The 20,979-nt window shown below is 43.1% G+C and overlaps 1 protein-coding gene across 2 annotated transcripts in view; it reads right to left on the reverse strand.

Moving 5' to 3' along the window:
- Positions 1-225: 225 nt before the first annotated feature.
- The window catches only part of LOC308533729 (quinone oxidoreductase-like protein 2), a 33,548-nt gene continuing 12,794 nt past the window's right edge, over positions 226-20,979 (reverse strand). The window contains exons 9-10 of one of the 2 annotated variants that reach the window (XM_081111824.1): positions 20,595-20,823; positions 226-332 (exon numbers count right to left, since the gene is read on the reverse strand). In XM_081111824.1, the coding sequence (XP_080967950.1) occupies positions 255-332; positions 20,595-20,823 (307 nt within the window). In that variant the 3' untranslated portion in view covers positions 226-254. Of the gene's footprint in view, positions 333-11,316; positions 12,667-20,594; positions 20,824-20,979 lie in introns of those variants that run through there. The other variant, XM_081111825.1, reaches the window with a different exon arrangement.

Here is a 20,979-nt window from a genome sequence, read left to right on the forward strand (position 1 = left end):
ATAAAACTACTGTCTGGGAATGGAGTGTATGCATAAAACGAATGTCTAAGTTTACAAATGTGTTCATTAGATGTCTTAAGTTGGTGCGACTGCAGATAACTTGTATTTTATTCTCTATAATCTTATGTATATTTTTTTTCAAAGAAAAAAATTATTTATATAATCAGAAAAAAAACAGTAAAGCTGTTTGTATTTTGTAAAACTCGTTGACAACTGGTAACTTGCCTGAACTCTAATGCCTCAGAGTCCCTCTGCTAAATCTTAGGTAGACGTGGGCTCTTCCGCTCTGTTCCAGATACACTCAAGATTTCTTCAGCCGTTCTTGTGCTTATCTGGAAAGGACACACCATGACAAAGAGAAATGCAAAACACTCCTCCAGCCCACACTTCACACAGCCCCCTGCCCTCTGAGAGCGATGTCAGATGTGTGTGTTTGGGGGGGGGGGGGGCGGGGGTGCGGAGCGGGGCCCACAGCACATGCTCGCAGGGAGAAGTTGCTGACAGTGCTGTCCAACCTGGACTCTCCGACCACGCCTCTGGAGGTGACTCAGAACTCATTTGGGAAAATGCCAACTGAGGGAAAGAAGAAGGAAGTTGGAATGGACCGACCCATCCCTGTATTTCAGGAACAGAGCCAGAAATGGAGAAATAAACTCTTACTGGTCAATGACCAAATAACCAACAGAAAGAAAAAAAAATGTACATGATTAGAACATGGGAAAGGTCACTATGTAATCACTGACCACATTTTCTGAATTAAAATGAAGTGAGGTATATGAATGTAGTTGGATATTAATCATACTGAAGACACATTTTTGTTGTTGTTAATTGAGGCAATCATAGGAAATTCAAGATGTACTGTCACCATAAGGGCTGTGTGTCAAGTAGATATATTTATAGAATCAGAAGGTAAATATTTATTCATTACTCTGGAATGGGAGCAGCTCTCAGTTTTAAACTTAAATGGGAAAAATATCTAAATTTAGGTAAAATTTCTAAATTCTAGAATTGTTTTTAAAAAGAACTTTTGAAAAAAAAATGTTGTTCTTATACTTTCAACTACAAAAATAATCCAAAGTAGAGTTCAAAAATGTTTTATCATAAAAGGGGCTTTAATTCAACCTATCATATTAGTCTAGAGGCCCAATGCACAAAATTCGTGCAAGGGGCTCAGTCCCAGCCGCCACCATGGCCTCCTCTGCCTCAGTCCCCACCCATTGCTGTGGCTTCGTCCAGAAGGATGTCTGGTCTAATTAGCAAATTACGCTTTTATTATTATAGATATAGTAGAGATTCAGAGAGGTTAAATAACTTGCCCAAGGTCACACAGTGGAACTCGGGCTCTGGTTCTTGGAGATCATCCCCACAACATTGTGCTGTAAATACTGAGAATAAGTCTGGCCTGGCCTGACTTCTTTACTTAAAAAAAGACACTCATAATTACCATGTTCTTGCTTTGTATGCAAAGAGCACATCCTTATATGTATGCAACAAGTAGTGAAATACGACCTGCATTTGCCTTATGATTACTCTCCTTTATCTTACTAATAATCACTGGACTTAGATGAAATGAAGGATGCAAACAGACATCCATAAAAAGCAGAATGGAGCCCTGACCCGTTTGCTCAGTGGATAGAGCATCAGCCTGCAGACTGTGGGTTCCCGGGTTCGATTCTGGTCAAGGGCATGTACCTTGGTTGCAGACACATCCCCAGTGGGGAGTATGCAGGAGGCAGCTGATCAATGTTTCTCTCTCATTGATGTTTCTAACTCTCTATCCCTTCCTCTCTGTAAAAAATCAGTAAAATATATGTTTTTTAAAAAAAGCAGAATGGAAATAAATGCCAAATGTGTGATGTCAGCAGTAAATGCTATGACAGATCAGGAGAGGGAGGTAAACCAAAGGGGGATTTTGAGAGGGGTAAGAAAAGAGATCAATGCAAAGAGGGATAGGAATGAATATTCAAAATATGAGGTTTCTTTTCTGAGAACAGTTCTACTATTCAGGCTATTATTGATGATATGTGGCCTTAGCTTACATGGGATTTGTGACCTTGATCCAAAGATAATCTAGCAGTCTCATTTTCCACACACTTCCCTTACTTAAAGAGAGATACGTTTGGAAAATATGCAAAAAAAAGAAAACATCCCTGTATTCATAAGCCTACATTTTCCTTGGCTCAGACATCTTGGGTAAGTTGAGGACGTTACTAAAGTTGTCTGCATGTAACTAAACAACTGAATAAAAAGCAGGAAATGCAGTAATTGTTATGCTCCCAAACACATACCTTTTGGGTCTCATAGACACATCTTTCCAAAACCATCAGCAAATGGAAGGTATTGTTAGTTTAGACATCACTGAACCAAAAAAATCCATGGCGGAAAACAATTACAAATGTTCCTTATTGAAAGAATATTAAGCTCCATCTCTTAAAAAGGGCGATTTTCAACTGGTGTGCCACAGGAATTTTTAAAATATGCAATACCTGACTATTTAGTCAGGGGCATGACCTCTTTCCGCTTAGATTGCATCACTCCACTTTCTGCCTCAGTTTCCCCACAGTCAGATCTTCCCTCGGTGCGTGTCCAAACCTGCCTCTACTTATAAAGACACCAGTCATTGCATCAAGGCCACCCTAATCCAGTATGACCTCAGCTTGACTTCATTACGTCTATGAAGACCCTATTTCTAAATAAGGTCATATTCACAGGTACCAATGGCTGGGATTTCAACAGACTTTTTGAGGGGACACAATTCAACCCACAACAGGCAATTCATGGAGGTGATGTGACAGCCAGGAACACTGTTCTTCCCCAAAGAACCCACAGGCTCTTAGGGTCACTATTAAGCCCTCTGAGAGCCTGTTACAGTAGAACAGGGTAGGGTCTAGGCCTCCTTTGTAGACCTCAGTTCCCCAGGCTGAGGAAGGGCCACCTTACCAGGTACACACGCAGCTCAGTGAGCGTCCTCCACCCTGCCTGAGTGAGAAAACAAAGCTGATGCAGGGAAAAGCCATCTTCATAGTGAATAAACAATTCAAACAAACATTGTGTTTATGGCAGGTCAGCGGTATCTCTGAATACACAGATGGAATACATTTGATGAGAAGCTACAAGTTGACAAGATAATGAAAGCCTAAAAGATTTCCTACTATCTCACCACTAGCAGCAATCAGGGAAACTGGAGAGATCAAAAACAAAGAAAAGAACCTGTGCTGTGCTACAGAACACAAATTTGGTTAAGGGGTAATGTACTCCAGTAATCAATTATCAAGGATTAAGTGCCTATTATTGCAACACTGATACCAAAAAAATAAAATAAAATGCACAGCACCACCCTGCAAAGAACTTACCCACCAGCTGGGGATATGAAGAAACTAGAGGCACATATTAAAGACAAGGTGTAGTTCATTGCTAAATTTATGATGTAGAGAGACTCAATAATACAAAAATAGGAGAGATGAATGATTCCAGGATTATTCAAATTAGGCTTTCTGGAGTTTGATACGTAGTTCTTTGGAGACCATTCTGTGTTTCCCAGTCACTGGATTGGACTCTAAACCCTCAACCCTCACTCCATGAGATTATCAGCATCTCCATCTCACAGATGAAAAAACCAAGATTCACACACATAAAGTGACTTGCCCAAAGCCAGATAGCTCATAAGTTCCCACGTCAGGAATTGAACCCAAGTCTTTCATGGTCAAGTCCATAGCTTCATCAGCAATGCATTGAAGGGTGAGTCGGGTTTGGATAGATAAGTAAACACAAGGCGAGTATTTTATGTGTAGGAAATGGGATTAATATTTTATTATTACATTTTCTAATTGGCTCCTGAGAGCCAGCCTGTATCCCCAGATGAGAAGCTGCTGTCAATCCTTCAGCTCTTAAAATATCTGGGTCAGTGAGAAGAGGAACACAAGGTCTCCTTGTGGCTATTTTTAACTTAAAAAAGGAAAGAAAAAAAAAAACCCTTTAAAGAAAAGGAAAGGATAAAAATGAAAAATACCATGAGAAATTTTACCAGCTGAATTTAAAAAGGTAATTGTTCGATAGGAACAGCTGGGCTACTGACCTGACTTGGAGCCTGCAGGGAGGGGTCCCTGGTGGGTCAGGCTGGCTCCTGGCCCCATCAGAACTGAGAAGGGTGGCCTGGAATCCACATCAGAACGTGGACCTGCGACCCAGCAGAAATGGAAAGTAGGAGGCACGCAGGGGCTGGTGCCACTTCCCCACACCTGCCTTGAAAATGACATTGCCCTCGATCCTTTCTTCAGAGAAGAAAGGGAGGAAGAAATTCAGGGGGCCTGTTCCAGAGTCTACCACTGGCTTTTGCGATTTCAGAACAAAAGGAAAGGTAGGGGAATCTTCTAAGCAATTGCCCTGTGTTACAGGAAAGTGACGCCAACTGACGTGCGAATGCTGTTCTTATGAGAGAGATATTCTGAGTGCTGCTTGATGTTTTTCTTTGAGACAAATCAGCAGAAATGCAAACCCCCTGCCCAGCTTTCCCATCAGCTCAAAGACACCAGGAATGAGGAAGCTGTAAGTGCCAGAAAATATGTCTCCCAGGACCTCGGAGGGAGACGGTTCTGCAAAGCAGCCCACTGTGTCACGTGTCAAAGGCAGCACAGGAAAACCGCCTTCTCTAGGGTCTGAGGCAACAGACCCTAGCTCAGTGCTCCACAAATGAGATTGCACTGTACCCCGTGGGCAGTGGGGTCTGGTGAGGAGGTAGGGTGGCGTGCTTGGGGGCCAGGTGAAGCAGTTCCTATTTGCTCTAGGAAATAAGAAGGTATTTTGTTATCAGTTCTCCTTCCTGAGGTTGCCCTTCTCCCTCTGCCAAAGTTAGATTCTCAAGGGAAGCAAAATTCAGAGGATGCTCCAAGCAAGAGCAAATTCTCTGTCTCTCTCTCCAAATCTCCATCAGCTTTCCTGCCACAGTGAACTGCAATGGCCATCTTGAAAGAAAATTTCAGAGTCATATTTTTCTCTCTCCCTCAAATCCTAAACCTGTGAGAAGTCATAAGAAACCAGTCTCTGTGGTTTTTCTCATCCAGCCCCTGTACTGGCCCCTTCTTTAGTTTTCCCAAGATCCCCAAGAACACTCGAAGTCACCCAGAGACCAGAAGATCCATCTTTTAGGTGGCATCTCACCAGCAAAATATCCAAAGGAGAAGAGATACCTGCAAAGTTCTCCTTACCTTCCGCTCTCCACCAGATCTTCGCAGGGAGGAGATGGGGATGCGAGACGAGGTGTCAGCACATTCTCCACCTCCCAAGGGGACCAGAGATTATTCCCTGACCACCATCCCCTTATTCATTTCTGAGTTGACAAATACCACTCCCTACTGAGGCCAGAATCAGGAAGGATGAGATGAAGGTCAGCCCACCTGGAGAGCGTAGAGCTGAAATGCTAAAATAAACGTAGAAATCCTTATGCTCATAAAGATAATATCTTATTCATCAACCACGAAACACTTCCAGAAAACATCACTTCATTTGACTCTCACAATAGTAGGCAGACACTAATGTTGATGTTACTATTTTCCTTTTTTTTTTTTTTTAAACAAAGAAACTGAGGTACATAAAAAAGAGATGACTCCCTAAGGTCAAAGAGGTCAAACTTGCAGCCTGGCCTTCTGAGCTCAAATTCGGTGCTCCGTCCTCTCCAGCACACCCACTCAGGAATCCTGGTGGACAGGATGGCACTAGAGACAGGAAAGCTTGCTTACTGGTCACCCCTATGGTGTCAACTTCCAAGATTAGGGAAGTTTACCCAAATAGTCTTGATTTCATTTTATAATTGCCTAGGAATCTACCCACCAACAATATAAATTTCTCTCATAATATTTGTCTTTAGTCCTTGCAAACTTTAAGAGTAGTAAGTCGCATATGCTTATGAGTCCTGTGTAAAGGAGTGCTATTTTTACTTTGCCCTAAAACTATTCCTTTAAAATGATAAAGTTGTGCTTTATCGTTCTTGTACTCTGGGATTTAATAAGTTCATATTTTTATCCTATGATTCTCATTATTTTATAAATTTCAATCAGATCTCCCCTTAGCCTGTGTCTTTCCAGAACGAAGAGCCCTAATTCTTTTATCATCCCTCAGAGAGAATCCTCTCCACCCTCCACATCAATTTAGGTGTCCTTCTCTAGACCTTGTCTGGCTCTGTATGTCTTTGAGGTATGTCAGCTCATTGGATCCCCATCACTTTGTCCATCTATATATATAAAAGCCTAAGTGACTGTTACAACTGGTCGACCGGTCACTATGATGCCCAGTGACCACCAGGGGGCAGACACTCAATGCAGGAGCTGCCCGCTGGTGGTCAGTGTGCTCGCACAGCCAACCTCCTGCAGCCGGCCAACATATTGTGGTCCTTCCCCCCTGCTGGCTGGCCCCACCTCGATTGGGACTGGGCAACACAGCCCTGATCAGCCCCGATCACTGACCAGGAAAAAGGACCCCCACTGTGCATAAATTCGTGCACCGGGCCTCTAGTTATGTATAAAAGAGCACAGTGGCTTCCGCTAAAATAAAATGTAGAAATATTAGAGACCCTTTAAAATAACTCAAACATTATTTTGTTCCATGTGAGCCCAGCATAGGCTGAAAAAATATACATTTTGCTTCAACTCTGAAATGAATTTGAGCACACTAGTACTAAGCAACCTTGTAACCTATTATGAAAATGAAAATTTGCAAAGCACTTTCACATACATTATCTCATTTGACCCTCACATGAACCACACAAGGTAGAAAACACATATTATCCTCATTTATCACATGAGAAGAAAAAAAAAAGTTGAGTCTAGTCCAAGTTCAAACAGCTGGAATTAGAGCCCCAGTTGCTGGCCTTCCATCACAAGAATGATGCTCTATTCACTGTGCAATACCTTTCTTATAACCACTTGTGATTTATTTTAAATTACCAAACTACCACCTGTAAGTCTCTTTCAGTGGTCCACAACACATTCACAAAATATTCTATGGTTCTATTAAAAGAAAAGATGGTTAAATTGGTCTAGACCAGTAGTCGGCAAACCGCGGCTCGCGAGCCACCTGCGGCTCTTTGGCCCCTTGAGTGTGGCTCTTCTACAAAATACCACGTGTGGGCGCGCACGTACACTGAGATTGAAACTTCGTGGCCCATGCACAGAAGTCGGTTTTTGGCCTGGGCGAGTCTATTTTGAAGAAGTGGCGTTAGAAGAAATGGGGGTACGTTCGCTGAGGTTGACCCCTCAGATTGAGGATGTTTTTAGCAAAGGCCAGCTTAGGAGTACCCTAATCAAGTTAATAACAATGTACCTACCTATACAGTTTAAGTTTAAAAAATTTGGCTCTCAAAAGAAATTTCAATCATTGTACTGTTGATATTTGGCTCTGTTGACTAATGAGTTTGCCGACCACTGGCCTAGACCCTCTTCCCTTCTCTTGCCACATGTTCCCCAGGACAACTCAGCCATATCATAGGTATCAATATCATTCCTTGCAAATTATTCCCCATTTTGTGGTCTAAGCCATACCTTTCTTCTGAGCCTCAGACAAGGATATAAAACTGCATACTTGATACCTCCTGGATGTCTCAACATGTACAAAACTTCATCTTCTGTCCCCATCATAGTCCCCTCCACTGCCAAAACTCAATCCTCTTTGGACATTCCTCCTCTCAAATACCTATCCAGGAACCTAGGAGCCACCTTGAAATTTCCCTTTCCCTCCCCTGACTCCACCCATATTCATCTAACACCAAGTCCATTCGCTTTTACCTCCTGCATAGCTCACTGTTCTGTCCACTTCTCTCCTTCACCATCATCACCACTTTAGTCCAAGACACCATCATCTCTCATTGGACTTTCATTGATTCCTAATTGGTCTGTACCTCTCCAATCCTTTCTCCCCACCACACATAGCTGGAGCAATGCTTCCCAAAATGCGATTCTGGTCATGCTGCCCCTAACCCACTCCGTCTAGATCACTTCAATGGCATCACATTGCTTTTAAGGTAAAGGCAAAACCACCAGTAAATGGCCCACAAGTCCCTGTCTAGTCTGGTCCCCACCTCCAGCCTTATCTCACAACACTAGCCTTCATTCTCAAGCTCCAGCCCCACTAGCCTTCTTTCAGCCCCTTTTACTCATCATATGTTGTTTTTTAGCCACAGTGTTCTAGAATATTCTTCTCTATTTAAATTCCCAGAATTAGATATATCTAGAAGGCTCCACTTCAGATAGGGATTCAAGGGTCTTTCCTCATGGAAACCTTTCTCTATCTCCCTGAGTTAAAGCCCCCATCACAGTTTACATGGCACTGGTTTCGCATGGTTTTGTGAATTTAGTTAACATCTATCTCCCAGTAGATTTAAATTACCCTGAAGGGTGTCAGGAAATTCTAAAACTTTTGCACACCATTGTATTCTCTGCACTGTGCTGAGCTGAGCACATACATCCACATCAATAGCTATTTGTTAAATAAATGAATAAAACCACTAATAAGGAAATGGTTATATGTGATAAACACTGTCATTATGGAATACTAAGCAGCTGTTAAAAATAATGAGATAAGAATATATTTACTAATATGGAATGAAGTCCATGACATATTATTGATCTAACACAGTGCATTATAGAACATTATGCATACTATGATCATTATTTTTAAAACCTGTGTATGTCCTTTTTTTAAAAAAACACACACACAAATAACCTCTTTGTGTTTACATATATATGTGTCTGTATGTGTTTTACAAGATCTGCAAGACTAACACCAAACTGCTTACACGGGTTTCCCTAGAGAATGGGAATGAGACAGGATAGAGAAAAATAGGATAACAATATCTATTCATAAACTTCTTTCTGGTTTGCCTTATTTCAATGACCATATGGTATTGCTGTAAATTATTTCAACAATACCGCTTTTCAAATAATGATGCATTCACTAACAGTCAGGAAACTGACCGTTTCTAAATAGAGTAAAAAAAAATATTTAAAAAAAGGAAAAAAATTATTCTGTATGATTCCTTGACAATGATAAAGCTCCATAAAACAGCATGTTTCCAGCTCAGCTCTCCAATCTAGCAATAAGCTGTGATGACTTCCCCCATGTGACTTGTACAAAAATTTTTGAAAAATCATTACTCTTGCACTTACTCATACAGTATTAGAAGGGAAAATAACAGAAAGAAACAATAGCATAAATTTTTCTTAGTTTAGATTTTTTTTTTTTGCTAAATAAAAGTGATTGTTGAAGACATCTTCATTTTCCTTCACTTGTCATATGAAAAGTCTTTTGTTGTCTTTGCCACAGCTCAAATAGGAAAGATAGCTTCCTACAGCCGTGACAAAGGTGGGAGCAGGGACAGATACCGGCGACGTGTAGACAGGATTGTTCCACAGCTGACAGCACAAAGCCTCACTCTGGTGGCTGAGCGAGGTGTGTGCAGGTGGGCAGACCCAGCTCCCGGAAGAGGGAAGGCAGGTGTGTGGGTGTACCTTCTGCAGCCAGCCCCGCAGGGTGAGCCAGGGACAGTCTGTGCATACAGAATAAGTGCTGTCGCTGGGAGCTGCAATGATTCTTTTTTCAGACTAATGGCTCAGATGGTGGGACAACCAAACAATGACTAAAATCTGAGTCAAATGCTTTCAAATCAAATTATTCCAGTGAAGCAGGAACGCAGGCAAGCAGAGAGCAGATCATGAGGGTTTCTAACCAGTACTTGTTAAACCTGAAGAAACTCGCTCTTCTTAATGACTGCCTCGTTCCATCCAATTCATTCTGACGTGAGTGAGCTGGGGACAATGGATCTTTATTACTAGTGACACCTTCTGATCAACTCTGAACCCCCTCTGGGCCCGTGCACTTTCCCAGTCCTGCTTTCACCTCCTCCTCTCCCCAGGTGCCTCCAGCATGTCTTCAATTATCCCAAAGGGTGTCGGGAAATTCTAAAATTAGCCTCAAAGTTGGTGTTTGGTATTTTCGAAGACTTTCATTTAAATACAAAAAGAGCTCACAGAGCCCTGGCCGGTTTGGCTCAGTGGATAGAGCGTCGGCCTGTGGACTGAAAGGTCCCAGGCTCGATTCCGGTCAAGGGCATGTACCTTAGTTGCGGGCACATACCCAGTGGGGAGTGTGCAGGAGGCAGCTGATCGATGTTTCTAACTCTCTATCCCTCTCCCTTCCTCTCTGTAAAAAATCAATAAAATATACTTTTTTTAAAAAAAAGAGCTCACAGAAAGGAGAAGTAAGGTTGGGGAGAAGGGAAAGGGGAAGGGCATGCCATTACATTGAGCCACAGGGCATGCAGCACCGCCCCCCCCCCAACACCACCCCCATCCCCCGCAAGACTCAAATGTGCCATCTGCATGTGGAAGAGACCCTAGCATGTGCTCTGACCCTTGAGGAAGCATCATGCGGACCCACTACACACATATGGGTGGTTTCCTTGACATCGTCCCCGCCCCTTTTCTTCTGCTAATTTCTCGGTTTTAAATTCCTTTCCCAAAATGTTCCCTCCCTATTTGGCAATGCAGTTCCTCCATAAGCCTTTTTTGACGAGGAGACCCTGAGAAGATGGGTGTTTTCAAATGACATGAGGTACTTTTCAGAAAACAAAGCCTCTTATCATCTTTATTGGAACAGGGTCCTCTTCAAGAAGAACTAGGAGTACTCCCATCCCCATGGAATCAGGTATGCTTTCACCCCCACCCCCGACTCCTCCTTTTTTAGGAATCAGCAGTCATGAAGTAGAAGAAGCAGAGAGCAATGCTTAGCCCCCAGCAAAGGTGTCGGACCCCTCCCCACAGGCCAGAACCTGGCGGAGACTGAAGCTTACATACTTCAGCCTAGCTGCGCCCTCTACCCACACTCTGTCCGCTTCTCTGAATGCATTCCCTTAGAGGTGAACAAAATATATTCGCTTTTAAACATTTTATATTGTGGTAAAATATACATAACATAAAATTCACCATTTTAACCGTCTTTAAGTAAATACTTTGGTGGCTTGAAGAACACTCGCATTGTTGTGCAACCATCACCGCCGTCATGTCCAGAACTTTCTCATCTTCCCCAACTGAAACACTGTCCCCGTTAAACACAAAGTCCCCATTCCCTCCTCCCCCAGCCCCTGGCAACCACCTTTCTACTCTCTGTCTCCGTGAGTCTGACTACTTTAGGTACCTCATGTAAGTAGAACCATCGAGTATTTGTCCTTTGTCAACTGGTGTACTGCACTTAGCATAATGTCTTCACAGTTCACCCATGTTGTGGCGTGTCAGAATGTCCTTCCTTTTTAAGGCTGAACAACATTCCATTGCATGAACATATCACATTTTATTTACCTGTTCATCTGTTGGTGGGCATTTGGGTTGTTTCATATTCTTAACTTAATCCTACAATTTAAGACATACAGATAATTCAAATTCATTCCATTTATTGAATATTTACTAAGGGCAACTGTGCTAGGTATTGTGAGAGGTACAGAGGGGAATCCAACATGGTACCTGCTCTTAAGGAATTTTATGCTTAATTAGGAAAGTAGAAAAGAAAGAAGTGAAAGTAATAGCATTTGCTAACTGCTTTGCCCAATCACTGCAGGTATTGCTCACAACAACCTTGTGAGATAGATGATGTAATGTCTACGTGAGAGTGAGAAAATGAAGGCTCACAGACCTTACGTAACCACCTCCAAAGTGGTGAGACTGGGATTCAAACCCACGTCTTGGATTCAGAATCCTGTGTATATTCCACTAGACATGCCGCTCCCTTTGGTGCAAGGCAGAATGTGACAAAGCCTGGGGAGAAGCTACAGGAAGGTAAGAGGGGAAGAGAAGAGATACCACCCTCCCGAGGGGAGAGGCTCATTGCAGACACAGGTCTTGCAGGTCAGGAAGACTTATATTGGACAGAGATAAGGGAATAGAGGAAACTGCTTGAGCAGAGAGCAGAGGAGCAGTCAGGAAATCTCAGTGCATACTGATGGACCAGTGCAGCTGTTGAACATATGGCTAGAAAGCAGAGAGGGGCGAAATCTTGGTCATAATGGAATGCTAGCTCTAGGAGTCTGAATTCCACCATGTAGACAATGGTGAACCATTGTAGGTTTTCTAAGTCAAGACATAGTTGTAGCTGTGCTTTGGGGAGGTCACCATGGCAATAATGCATAACAAAGATGGAGGGGGTATAGTTCATAGGTAGGAAAGCCTGGTAGGTCACTGGAATTAGCAGATGAGACATAACTAGTCAGAACGGAAAAGAGGATATGGGGGTGAGCAGCATCTTAGCAAAACCTGGCTACTGATCCATTACCAATGGGGTGACCCTACATCCTGGTTTGTGTGGGACACCTGTTTTCCTGGTGTAATTCCTAACAGCATATCTTCCCTCTCAAACAGGTCCAAGTCTGGACAGTAAAGTATATGATCACACTAATTATGAGGAGTAAGAAAGAAGATTCAAAGGGGACTTGCAAAGATTTTGAACCTGAATTAATAAGGAAGGTGATGTCACCTTTAGAAACACAGGAGGGAAATCAGGTTTTTAGAAAGATGAGGAGTTTGGATGTGGACATGCTGGTCTTGCTGCTGAGGTGAGGGTTTATTTGAGGGAGAGGAGCACCTTGCCTGTGGACTTGCGCTGTATCACATGAAGGAAAGCATCATTGACCTAAAAAAAAAAATCCCAAAATATGTAGAAAGACTTGCATACATGCACATTTCAACAAACATCTGTTGCTGGTTCACTTCTTAAAATAGCTACAGTATTAAGATGTGCCTTCAATGAACTGTATATAATGAACTATGTGACACTAACAAATCACCACAAACCCAGAGGAAAACAATAATATTTGAGAGTAACCCAACCTCAGAATTTACCTGTCTAAACTATAAATTTCAATGTTGTCAGATAAATGACAGCAGGTAAAAAGTCCTCAGGCCCTGGACAGTTTGGCTTTGTGGACAGAGCATCAACCTGCAGACTGAAGGGTCCCAGGTTTGGTCTGGGTCAGGGGCACATGCCTGGATTGCAGGCTCAGTCCCTAGTGGGGGTATGTGGGGAGGCAGTCAATTGGTAATTCTCTCTCATTATTGATGTTTCTATCTCTCCCTTCCTCTCTGAAATCAGTAAAAATATATATTTTTAAAAGTCCTTAGGCCTGTCCATACTCTCCTGTAATATCGGTGTGTTCTAGCTTTTCAAAGAATGGAGCTACTGATAGAAGAATCAGTAATTTAATATTTTACAATTTTTATCTTTTTATTAAAACTGTCCTGTTTCCAGTGTGTCTGAAATTGCAGTCTACCTCCAATTCATTTTTAGAAGTAAAAGTTATAAAGCATAAATTAAACAGCAGCCACACTAATCAAGACAGTGTGATATTGTGAAAGAACAGACAAACAGATCAATGGAACAGATCAGCCAGCCCCAAAATAGGCCCCCACTAATGCAGTCAGCTGATCCTTCGACCAAGGAGCCAAGGCAATTCAATGAAGAAAGGGTAGTCTTTTCAAGAAATAGTGCTGGAACCACTGGACACCCACATACGAAAAATGAATCAAGACAATGCCCTTTCATCTTTCACAAATATGAACTCAAAATGGATCTTACATCTTAAATGTAAAAGGCAAAACAGATTATGGTGGCAGGGGACCAAGTCAACCTTGACGTGCATCCTAGTGGAGGATGGAGGCCCCTGCACAACAGTGAGTCAGGAACCAGATACAGAACCAGGAGCACAGGTGAAACCTTAAAAGACAGCACTGTGAAAATTTCAGAAACAGAATAAGATCTACAGCACGACCCTGTGCTCTTATTTGTTTATGTAACTTGAGACCGACTCAGGGGAGGCAAGGTTGTGGGAAATGAGGGTAAAGGGAATCCTACATAATAAAACCCTAATATGCTAAGTGTCCAGTCATCCGGTCGACTATTCAACCAATCAAAGCGTAATATGTTAATGATATGCTAAGGCAGTGATGGCGAACCTTCTGAGCTCGGCGTGTCAGCATTTTGAAAAACCCTAACTTAACTCTGGTGCTGTGTCACATATAGAAATTTTTTGATATTTGCAACCATAGTAAAACAAAGACTTATATTTTTGATATTTACTTTATATATTTAAATGCCATTTAACAAAGAAAAATCAACCAAAAAAATGAGTTCGCGTGTCACCTCTGACTGCGTGTCATAGGTTTGCCATCACTGTGCTAAGGCCACTCGCTATGACGTGCACTAACCACCAGGGGGCAGATAGTCAACCAGTCAACCAGTCGCTATGATGTGCCCTGACCACGAGGGGGCAGACACTCTGACCTGTAGGTTGGCTTGCTGCTGGGGTCCAGCCGATTAGGACTAAGCAAGACAGGCTGGACACGCCCTGGAGCCCTCCTGTGGTCCCTCCCGAGCTGGTCAACCCCCGCGTCCCTCCCAGTCCCGATCATGCACCAGTGGGGTCCCTCAGCCTGGCCTGCACCCTCTCGCAATCCGGGACCCCTCAGGGGATGTCGGAGAGCTGGTTTCAGCCCAATCCCACTCAACACAGGAGCTGCCCCCTGTTGGTCAGTGCACTCCCACAGGGAGAGCACCACTCAACCAGAAGCCAGGCTCATGGCTGGCAAGTGCAGCCGTGATGGTGGGAGCCTCTCCCGCCTCTGCAGCAGCACTAAGGATGTCCAACTGCTGGCTTAGGCCCGCGGGAAGTGGGCCTAAGGTGTCAGTCGGACATCCCCAGAGGGCTCCCAGACTGCAAGAGGGTACAGGCCAGGCTGAGGGACCCCTCCCCGCAAGTACATGTATTTTGTGCACCGGGCCTCTAGTAAGTAAATACAGACATCTGTAAATAAGCAGACACAAAAGCCAAAGATGGGACTCACAAAAATGAAAATGTGCTTTGACATGAGAATTACGATTAAACAACCCTTTCCACTTAAAATCCTCCCCAAAAACCTAAGAAATAAATAAGTAAAAAGCAGGGAAGCAAATCAACTGTGGCAATCTCTCTGCGGCCAGTGCCAAGAGCATATGCCTTTGGGGCTCTGTGCCTCACCGAGCCCTTTCCAATCCACACAAATTTAGCTGCCTTCAGAGGGGGTGGAAGAGGTCTAAGAAAGATGTTTGAAACACTCGTCCCCACCTGTCAATCACCCAAAGCTACATCTCCAGTGACTCACAGCTGCATCACTCTCCCTGCCAATGAGAAGTCACTTGTTCCCAGAGACCTGTCAGAGCCCAACAACAAAGACACTTGGGGAAACAAACATAATTCAAGACATTGATACTTTTTTCACCTGGCATCCTAGAGAAATGAGGACTCTCCTGCCAATAAAGGGTAACATAAAAAGAAAATAGTCACTTCAGATGCTAACCTGTTTTGTTAATCATTTTGCACAGAAATCTTTATAAAAATGTAGCACCTATTTACCTGACTTCTTTAACCGATAATATGGGGGGGGGGGGGGAAATGGGAGGGTAATAACCTTTTTATTCCGTGACTTGGGAATCTCCTAATTTTTAATATCCATTATTTTACCTCCTGTTTTGATGTGTTATTACTTCTATGTCCAGCTGCCACTTCCGCTGTGATTGTAGATGCTTCTAAAAATAACCCAGCTCTGTCCCTTCCCACCCTGTGGTTTCTATCTGGGCTGGGAAAACAGACAATCAATGATGGTAAGGACTGGTTGCTTAATAAGAATGATAAGGCTTGGAGTGAAAGACTAAACAGCAAAGTGCAGGGCTTTAAATCAGAGTCTTCTGATAGCTAATTCGGTTAGATGCCCAGGGGCATTTTCCTCCTGTACAGTACAGGCTGCATCTCAGAGTGGGAGGCTCTCCACACTGGTGCTCAGGCAGAGACACACAGGCTGAGCCCAGAACCCCGATTCTCTGCCATGCAGTGGATGAAGCCATAATTAAATGTGTCTCTGTAAATATGCACCCTGGAATTTGGAGTCAGGGTGAGGCTCCTGCTTTTGTTCTAGGTTCTGCTGTTGGAATTTTTAATTAGCTCATCAAGCAGGAATAATCAGAGTAACCTATAGTTGCCTAAATATATTATGCTGATTCATGCTTCCCATTTGAAACCAGCTCTTCCCCCATCATAGCACTATCCTGAGACCTTTCCAACTAAAAAATAAATTGCTTAAGTCTTGCTTTCTATTGATTGGCATACAGAACGTCCCCAGTGAACGTTCAAATAAACTCATGAATGAATGAATATCTCTGGGACTGAGTGGGATTGTTTTTAAAAGGTAAACACATGTAGTTACTGATACACTGTCCTAGTTGAATTACATTCATCATATGGTTGTTCTGATACAAGTTGATCTGAACCTTCTTTTAAAAGTCACTCAACGCGTCTCATCAAAAAAGATACAGATGGCAAATGTGCATAGGAAAAGACACTCAAAATCATTACTCACCAGAGAAATGCAAATTAAACCCACAATCAGATACTACTCCATGCCTATTAGAATGGCTATAATTAAAGGAAGCAACTGACAACAAAAAATTCTGGCAGATGAAAGTAACAAAAACTCTCATACACTGTTAGTGGGAATGTAAAATAAGACAACCACTTTGATAAAGAGTTTGGTAGTTATTAAAAGATAAACATAGAGTGGCAAACCAGTACAATCAAAATCCTGAAATTTTTGAACAAACACTGATGCTGGAGCACCAGTTTCTAATCAAAAACACACACACACAGAAAACCTACGCGCTATGGATTTTGGTAGGAATGCACCAGGAATGGCCTCGTCTTCGAAATCATGGGCTACAGAGACTGCAACAGAATTGCGTCCCAGTAACTAAGGCCTAGAGAGCAAGCTGCTGATAGAGTCAAGCTTGCCCCTTCTAACATCAACCTTAGTTATTTGTAGGATTCCACCCAGATTTCTTTAAATGGACATTCTTATCTAATGATGTTATCTAGCCACCACTGAAGCTGAGAGAAGGGGGACTGCTCTGTAAGGAAAGCCAAATAAATGTCTGGGTAAATTTGAAAAGAAAAAGTTAAACATACACTTAGCACATGTCCCAGAAATCCCAGTCCTAAAATTTGGAAAACAAAATAAAACATGTCGATACAAAACTCAAACGTGAATGTTTATAGAAGATTTACTTAGAACCACCAAAATCTGAAAATAATAAAATATCCCATTAACTGATAAAGAAACAAGTGGTGGTACATCCACACAATGAAATACTATTCCGCAATAAAAAAATAAAAAAAAAGAACTACTGGAATATGCAAAAGCATGGATGAAGCTCAGAAGCATTAGGCAAAGCTGAAGAGACCAGACTCTAAAGGCTATGGACTGTATGATTCCATTTACACTATGACAATCTTCAAAAGGCAAAATTATAGGGAAAGAAAACAGATCCGTGGTTGCCAGGTTGTGGGGTAGTAAAGGGGGACGGTTACAAAGGGGCACAAGGGCACAAGGGAACGTTTTGGAGCTGAAATGACAATGTTCTATGTCTTGATTGCAGCGAAGTAGTTACATGACTACTATATATGTTTGTCAAAACTCAGAGCGAATTTTACTATGTGCAAATTATACTCAAAAAACCTGACTTTAAGAAAAGCCAAGCCGTGTATTATTAAACATGAAAATAAATAAATGTTCAAAGTTAAGTGTCAGCCTGGGTTCCTTAGGAAAGAAAGCCTCATCAGAATGTATGCCCCAGTGCTTCCTTACCGCGCAGGGAGGCCGGGTGAGGGGAGGATCGCAGTGAATAGTGGAAAGAGGAGAGGAACTACATGGTGTGTGTCACTGATGCTGAAGCGGCCATTGCTTCAGGGGGACACACCCTGGTTGCTGTTCACGTGGGACCTCTCCAGAGGCCGTATGAAACCCACTGCATGTCGAAACAGTCCATAGGGAGGAGAAAAAGCAGCCATCTATCGCCGATTCTGGTGTCAGACCAACGTGGACTGGGTTCCAGGTCTGTCACTTACTACTAGTCAGGTGTCTTAGCCTCCACATGTCTTGGTTTCTTCACCTGTAACTGTTCATGGTGAATCGCACCAGATGTTACCAGGGAAGTTAAACCTCGGTCCTTGAGTTTGGCTAAGAAAGAATTCAGAGCCAAGAACTCAAATACAAGCAAAAGGTAATTTAGAAAGTCACAGAAGTAGAAGCAAGCTATGGAAGCAGTGAGCCAGCTGAGCTGCATGCCCTCAGGAAATAAGTTACAGAGGCAAAAGAAGGGCCCTGGGAGCTGAGGAGAAAGAAAGGCAAAGCAGACACGCCTGGGGGAGAAGGGGGAAAGGTGCAGGTGTGCTCCAGAGAGAGCACACCAGGGGAAAGAAAGGGGTGGGGAAGGGCACAGACATGAGAGAGGGAGACAGAGAGAGAGAGAGAGAGAGAGAGAATATGCACTGGGTCCTTCATCTTAAGGGGTGCATGACCAGCGATATGCTAGGGCAGCCGTGGGCAAACTATGGCCCACGGGCCGGATCCGGCCAGTTTGAAATGAATAAAACTAAAAAAAAAAAAAAAAAAAGACCGTACCTTTTTATGTAATGATGTTTACTTTGAATTTATATGAGTTCACACAAACACTCCATCCATGCTTTTGTTCCGGCCTTCCGGTCCAGTTTAAGAACCCATTGTGGCCCTCGAGTCAAAAAGTTTGCCCACCCCTGCTCTAGGGGCAAGGTCCCACCCTACAATACTTGTTTTCCCCATTGCTAGGCACCAGGTTTTCCGCCCTGCACTCTGCTCATGTCTGTCTAACTGCCTACTCTAACACAACATGTGATAAAAATGACTTATTCCTCAGAGTTGTTATGAAGATTAAATGAGAAAATGCACGTAAAGTACTTAGCACAGTTCTTGACTCATAGTTAAGCACCTAATGTATAGGAACAGCCATCATTATTATTATTATTCCTCTAAATTGTTTGCATATTAAAAGAAACAACAAGAGAAGAAATAGTAAATGGATGGTGTGTGAATGAGGTACTTGAAATTGTTAGGGAGCAGGGCCTCCGAGAGCTAGCTGGTAACAGGAAGGTCCACAGAGTGGGAAGAACTAGAAAAATCCTACATGCACAGCCCTCATGGGAAAAGAGAAGGGTAAATAGAAACTGACAGGAGGTTAGCAATTCGATAATTAATTCATGTTTAAGAGGAGAGAGAGCATTAATGTGGGTAACCTGGCTTTCTTTCATGCCTGAGCAGCACCTAGAGCACATCAATGCAGAGAAGAGACAGTCCAAACCAGCACGTGTTTCCACTCCTGTGCTGCCTCATTCTCTATCAACAGCTATACCTGAGCCTCCAGTAAAGCAAACCTCAGTTGACAAGTCATGTGATAAAAGCCACATGTTGGAAGGGGACTCAGAAATTTTATGGACTGGTGCTTTTCAAGTTTTAAACGACAAAACCGTTCCTTAAAAGAAAAATATAAACAGAAAAGTAAAGACTTTTTGCACCTATTTCAGCCCCAGCACAGACGGGGTCCCAGAGCCCAGCAAGTTCAAGTCTACACCTGCCTGCCCCCCCAAGACCCCACTGTGGCTCTGGAAGCATAGTCTGAAAGCCACTGATATTGTCCTGCCCCTCGATTTTAGAGACGTGTTGACTGGAGCTCAGAAAGGTGAGGAGACCTCCACACAGGTGAACACAGGAGAGGCCAAAACCTGGAATTAGAATCCAACCAGTTTTCTGATGGCCAGTTGGGATATCTCTATTGCACTGAGCGCTGCCTCCTTGACTGACATACCAAGAAGATGAGAAAGAACCGTGTTTGGGAAGAATGCGCTTCATCATGGGGAAAAGCATACAACTGGAAGGCCGGTGAGCAGTGAAGTCTGGCCTGACAGCGTGGGCTCCGCTAATCTGCATATGAAAAAACCATCGCCCCCACCCATGGCAGGCTAGAGTTACCAAAACAGTTTTTTGAACATTAAAACAAATTAAGCCAAAGAAAAAAAGAATTCACAGTGAATGCCTAATAGATTTGCATATGCAACGATTTTGCATATGCACGAGCACAATTACACTTTGGAGGAAGTTTAAGCCACATTAATGGGACTGTGGGGGAATGTAAAAAAGGAATGAATAGCCAACAAAATTAACTACAGTGACTAATGGATGAATTATACTCTTATGATGCTGGGCATGATTTAGTGTTTGTTCACAGAACTCCAGCTTACATCATCTGGTTGTACTTTAAAGTGTCTGTATTTTAAAATCAAAGGTTAAGTGCTTCCTTCTTAGCCTTGTATGTTGTGGAGTTCAGAGTTCACATCAACACGGGTAAATTATTTCCCAAAGTACCACCACGTCCCCCTGTTTGGGACACCACTGATGTAGAAAGAGCCATCAAAATTCACCGCCTGCATGGGCCTCACAGGCCCTGCTTCTCAGGCGGCTCACTGGGCTCAGGCCGGACAACGCAGAGGACTGGGAGAAATCCTGTGACCCCCTCCCAGCCTGAGAGACCCCATTATTCCATGGAGCATGTTCACCTTTTCATTCCATAAGAGGAAGACTTATAGTATCTGGACAGAAGCTGTTTGGTAGATTGACACAGATTACTTCCTGGCCTTATCCACACCACATTCCTTAAGAACATCTCACCTCCTCCAGCTTAAAAACCGCTCCAACGTATGGATGGATGCGCCCTTCCTGGCAGTACTGGAGAGCCGAGGACAGGCTCCTGGAGAAGACGGGGAAGTTCCGGTCTTGGTATCGGCCCCAGTACACGCCCATGGCAGAGATATTCTTCAGGAGCAGGAGATTGGCCGGCACAGAAGCAATGGTTCCTCCAGCAAAACCCACCACCACGATCCTGCCCTCCCATGCCAGACTGAGGAAAAAAGGAGAAGGAAAAAAAATTAAAACAATGTACACTCACATCCATTAAGATAGCAACTATTTAAAAAGAATAGAAAAGAAAAGACGTGTTGGCAAGGATGTAGAGAAACTGGAACCATCAGGCGCTGTTGGTAGAACTGCAAAATGG

Source organism: Myotis nattereri (assembly GCF_964212035.1).
Source record: "Myotis nattereri genome assembly, chromosome: 18".
Taxonomy (NCBI): Eukaryota; Metazoa; Chordata; class Mammalia; order Chiroptera; family Vespertilionidae; genus Myotis; species Myotis nattereri.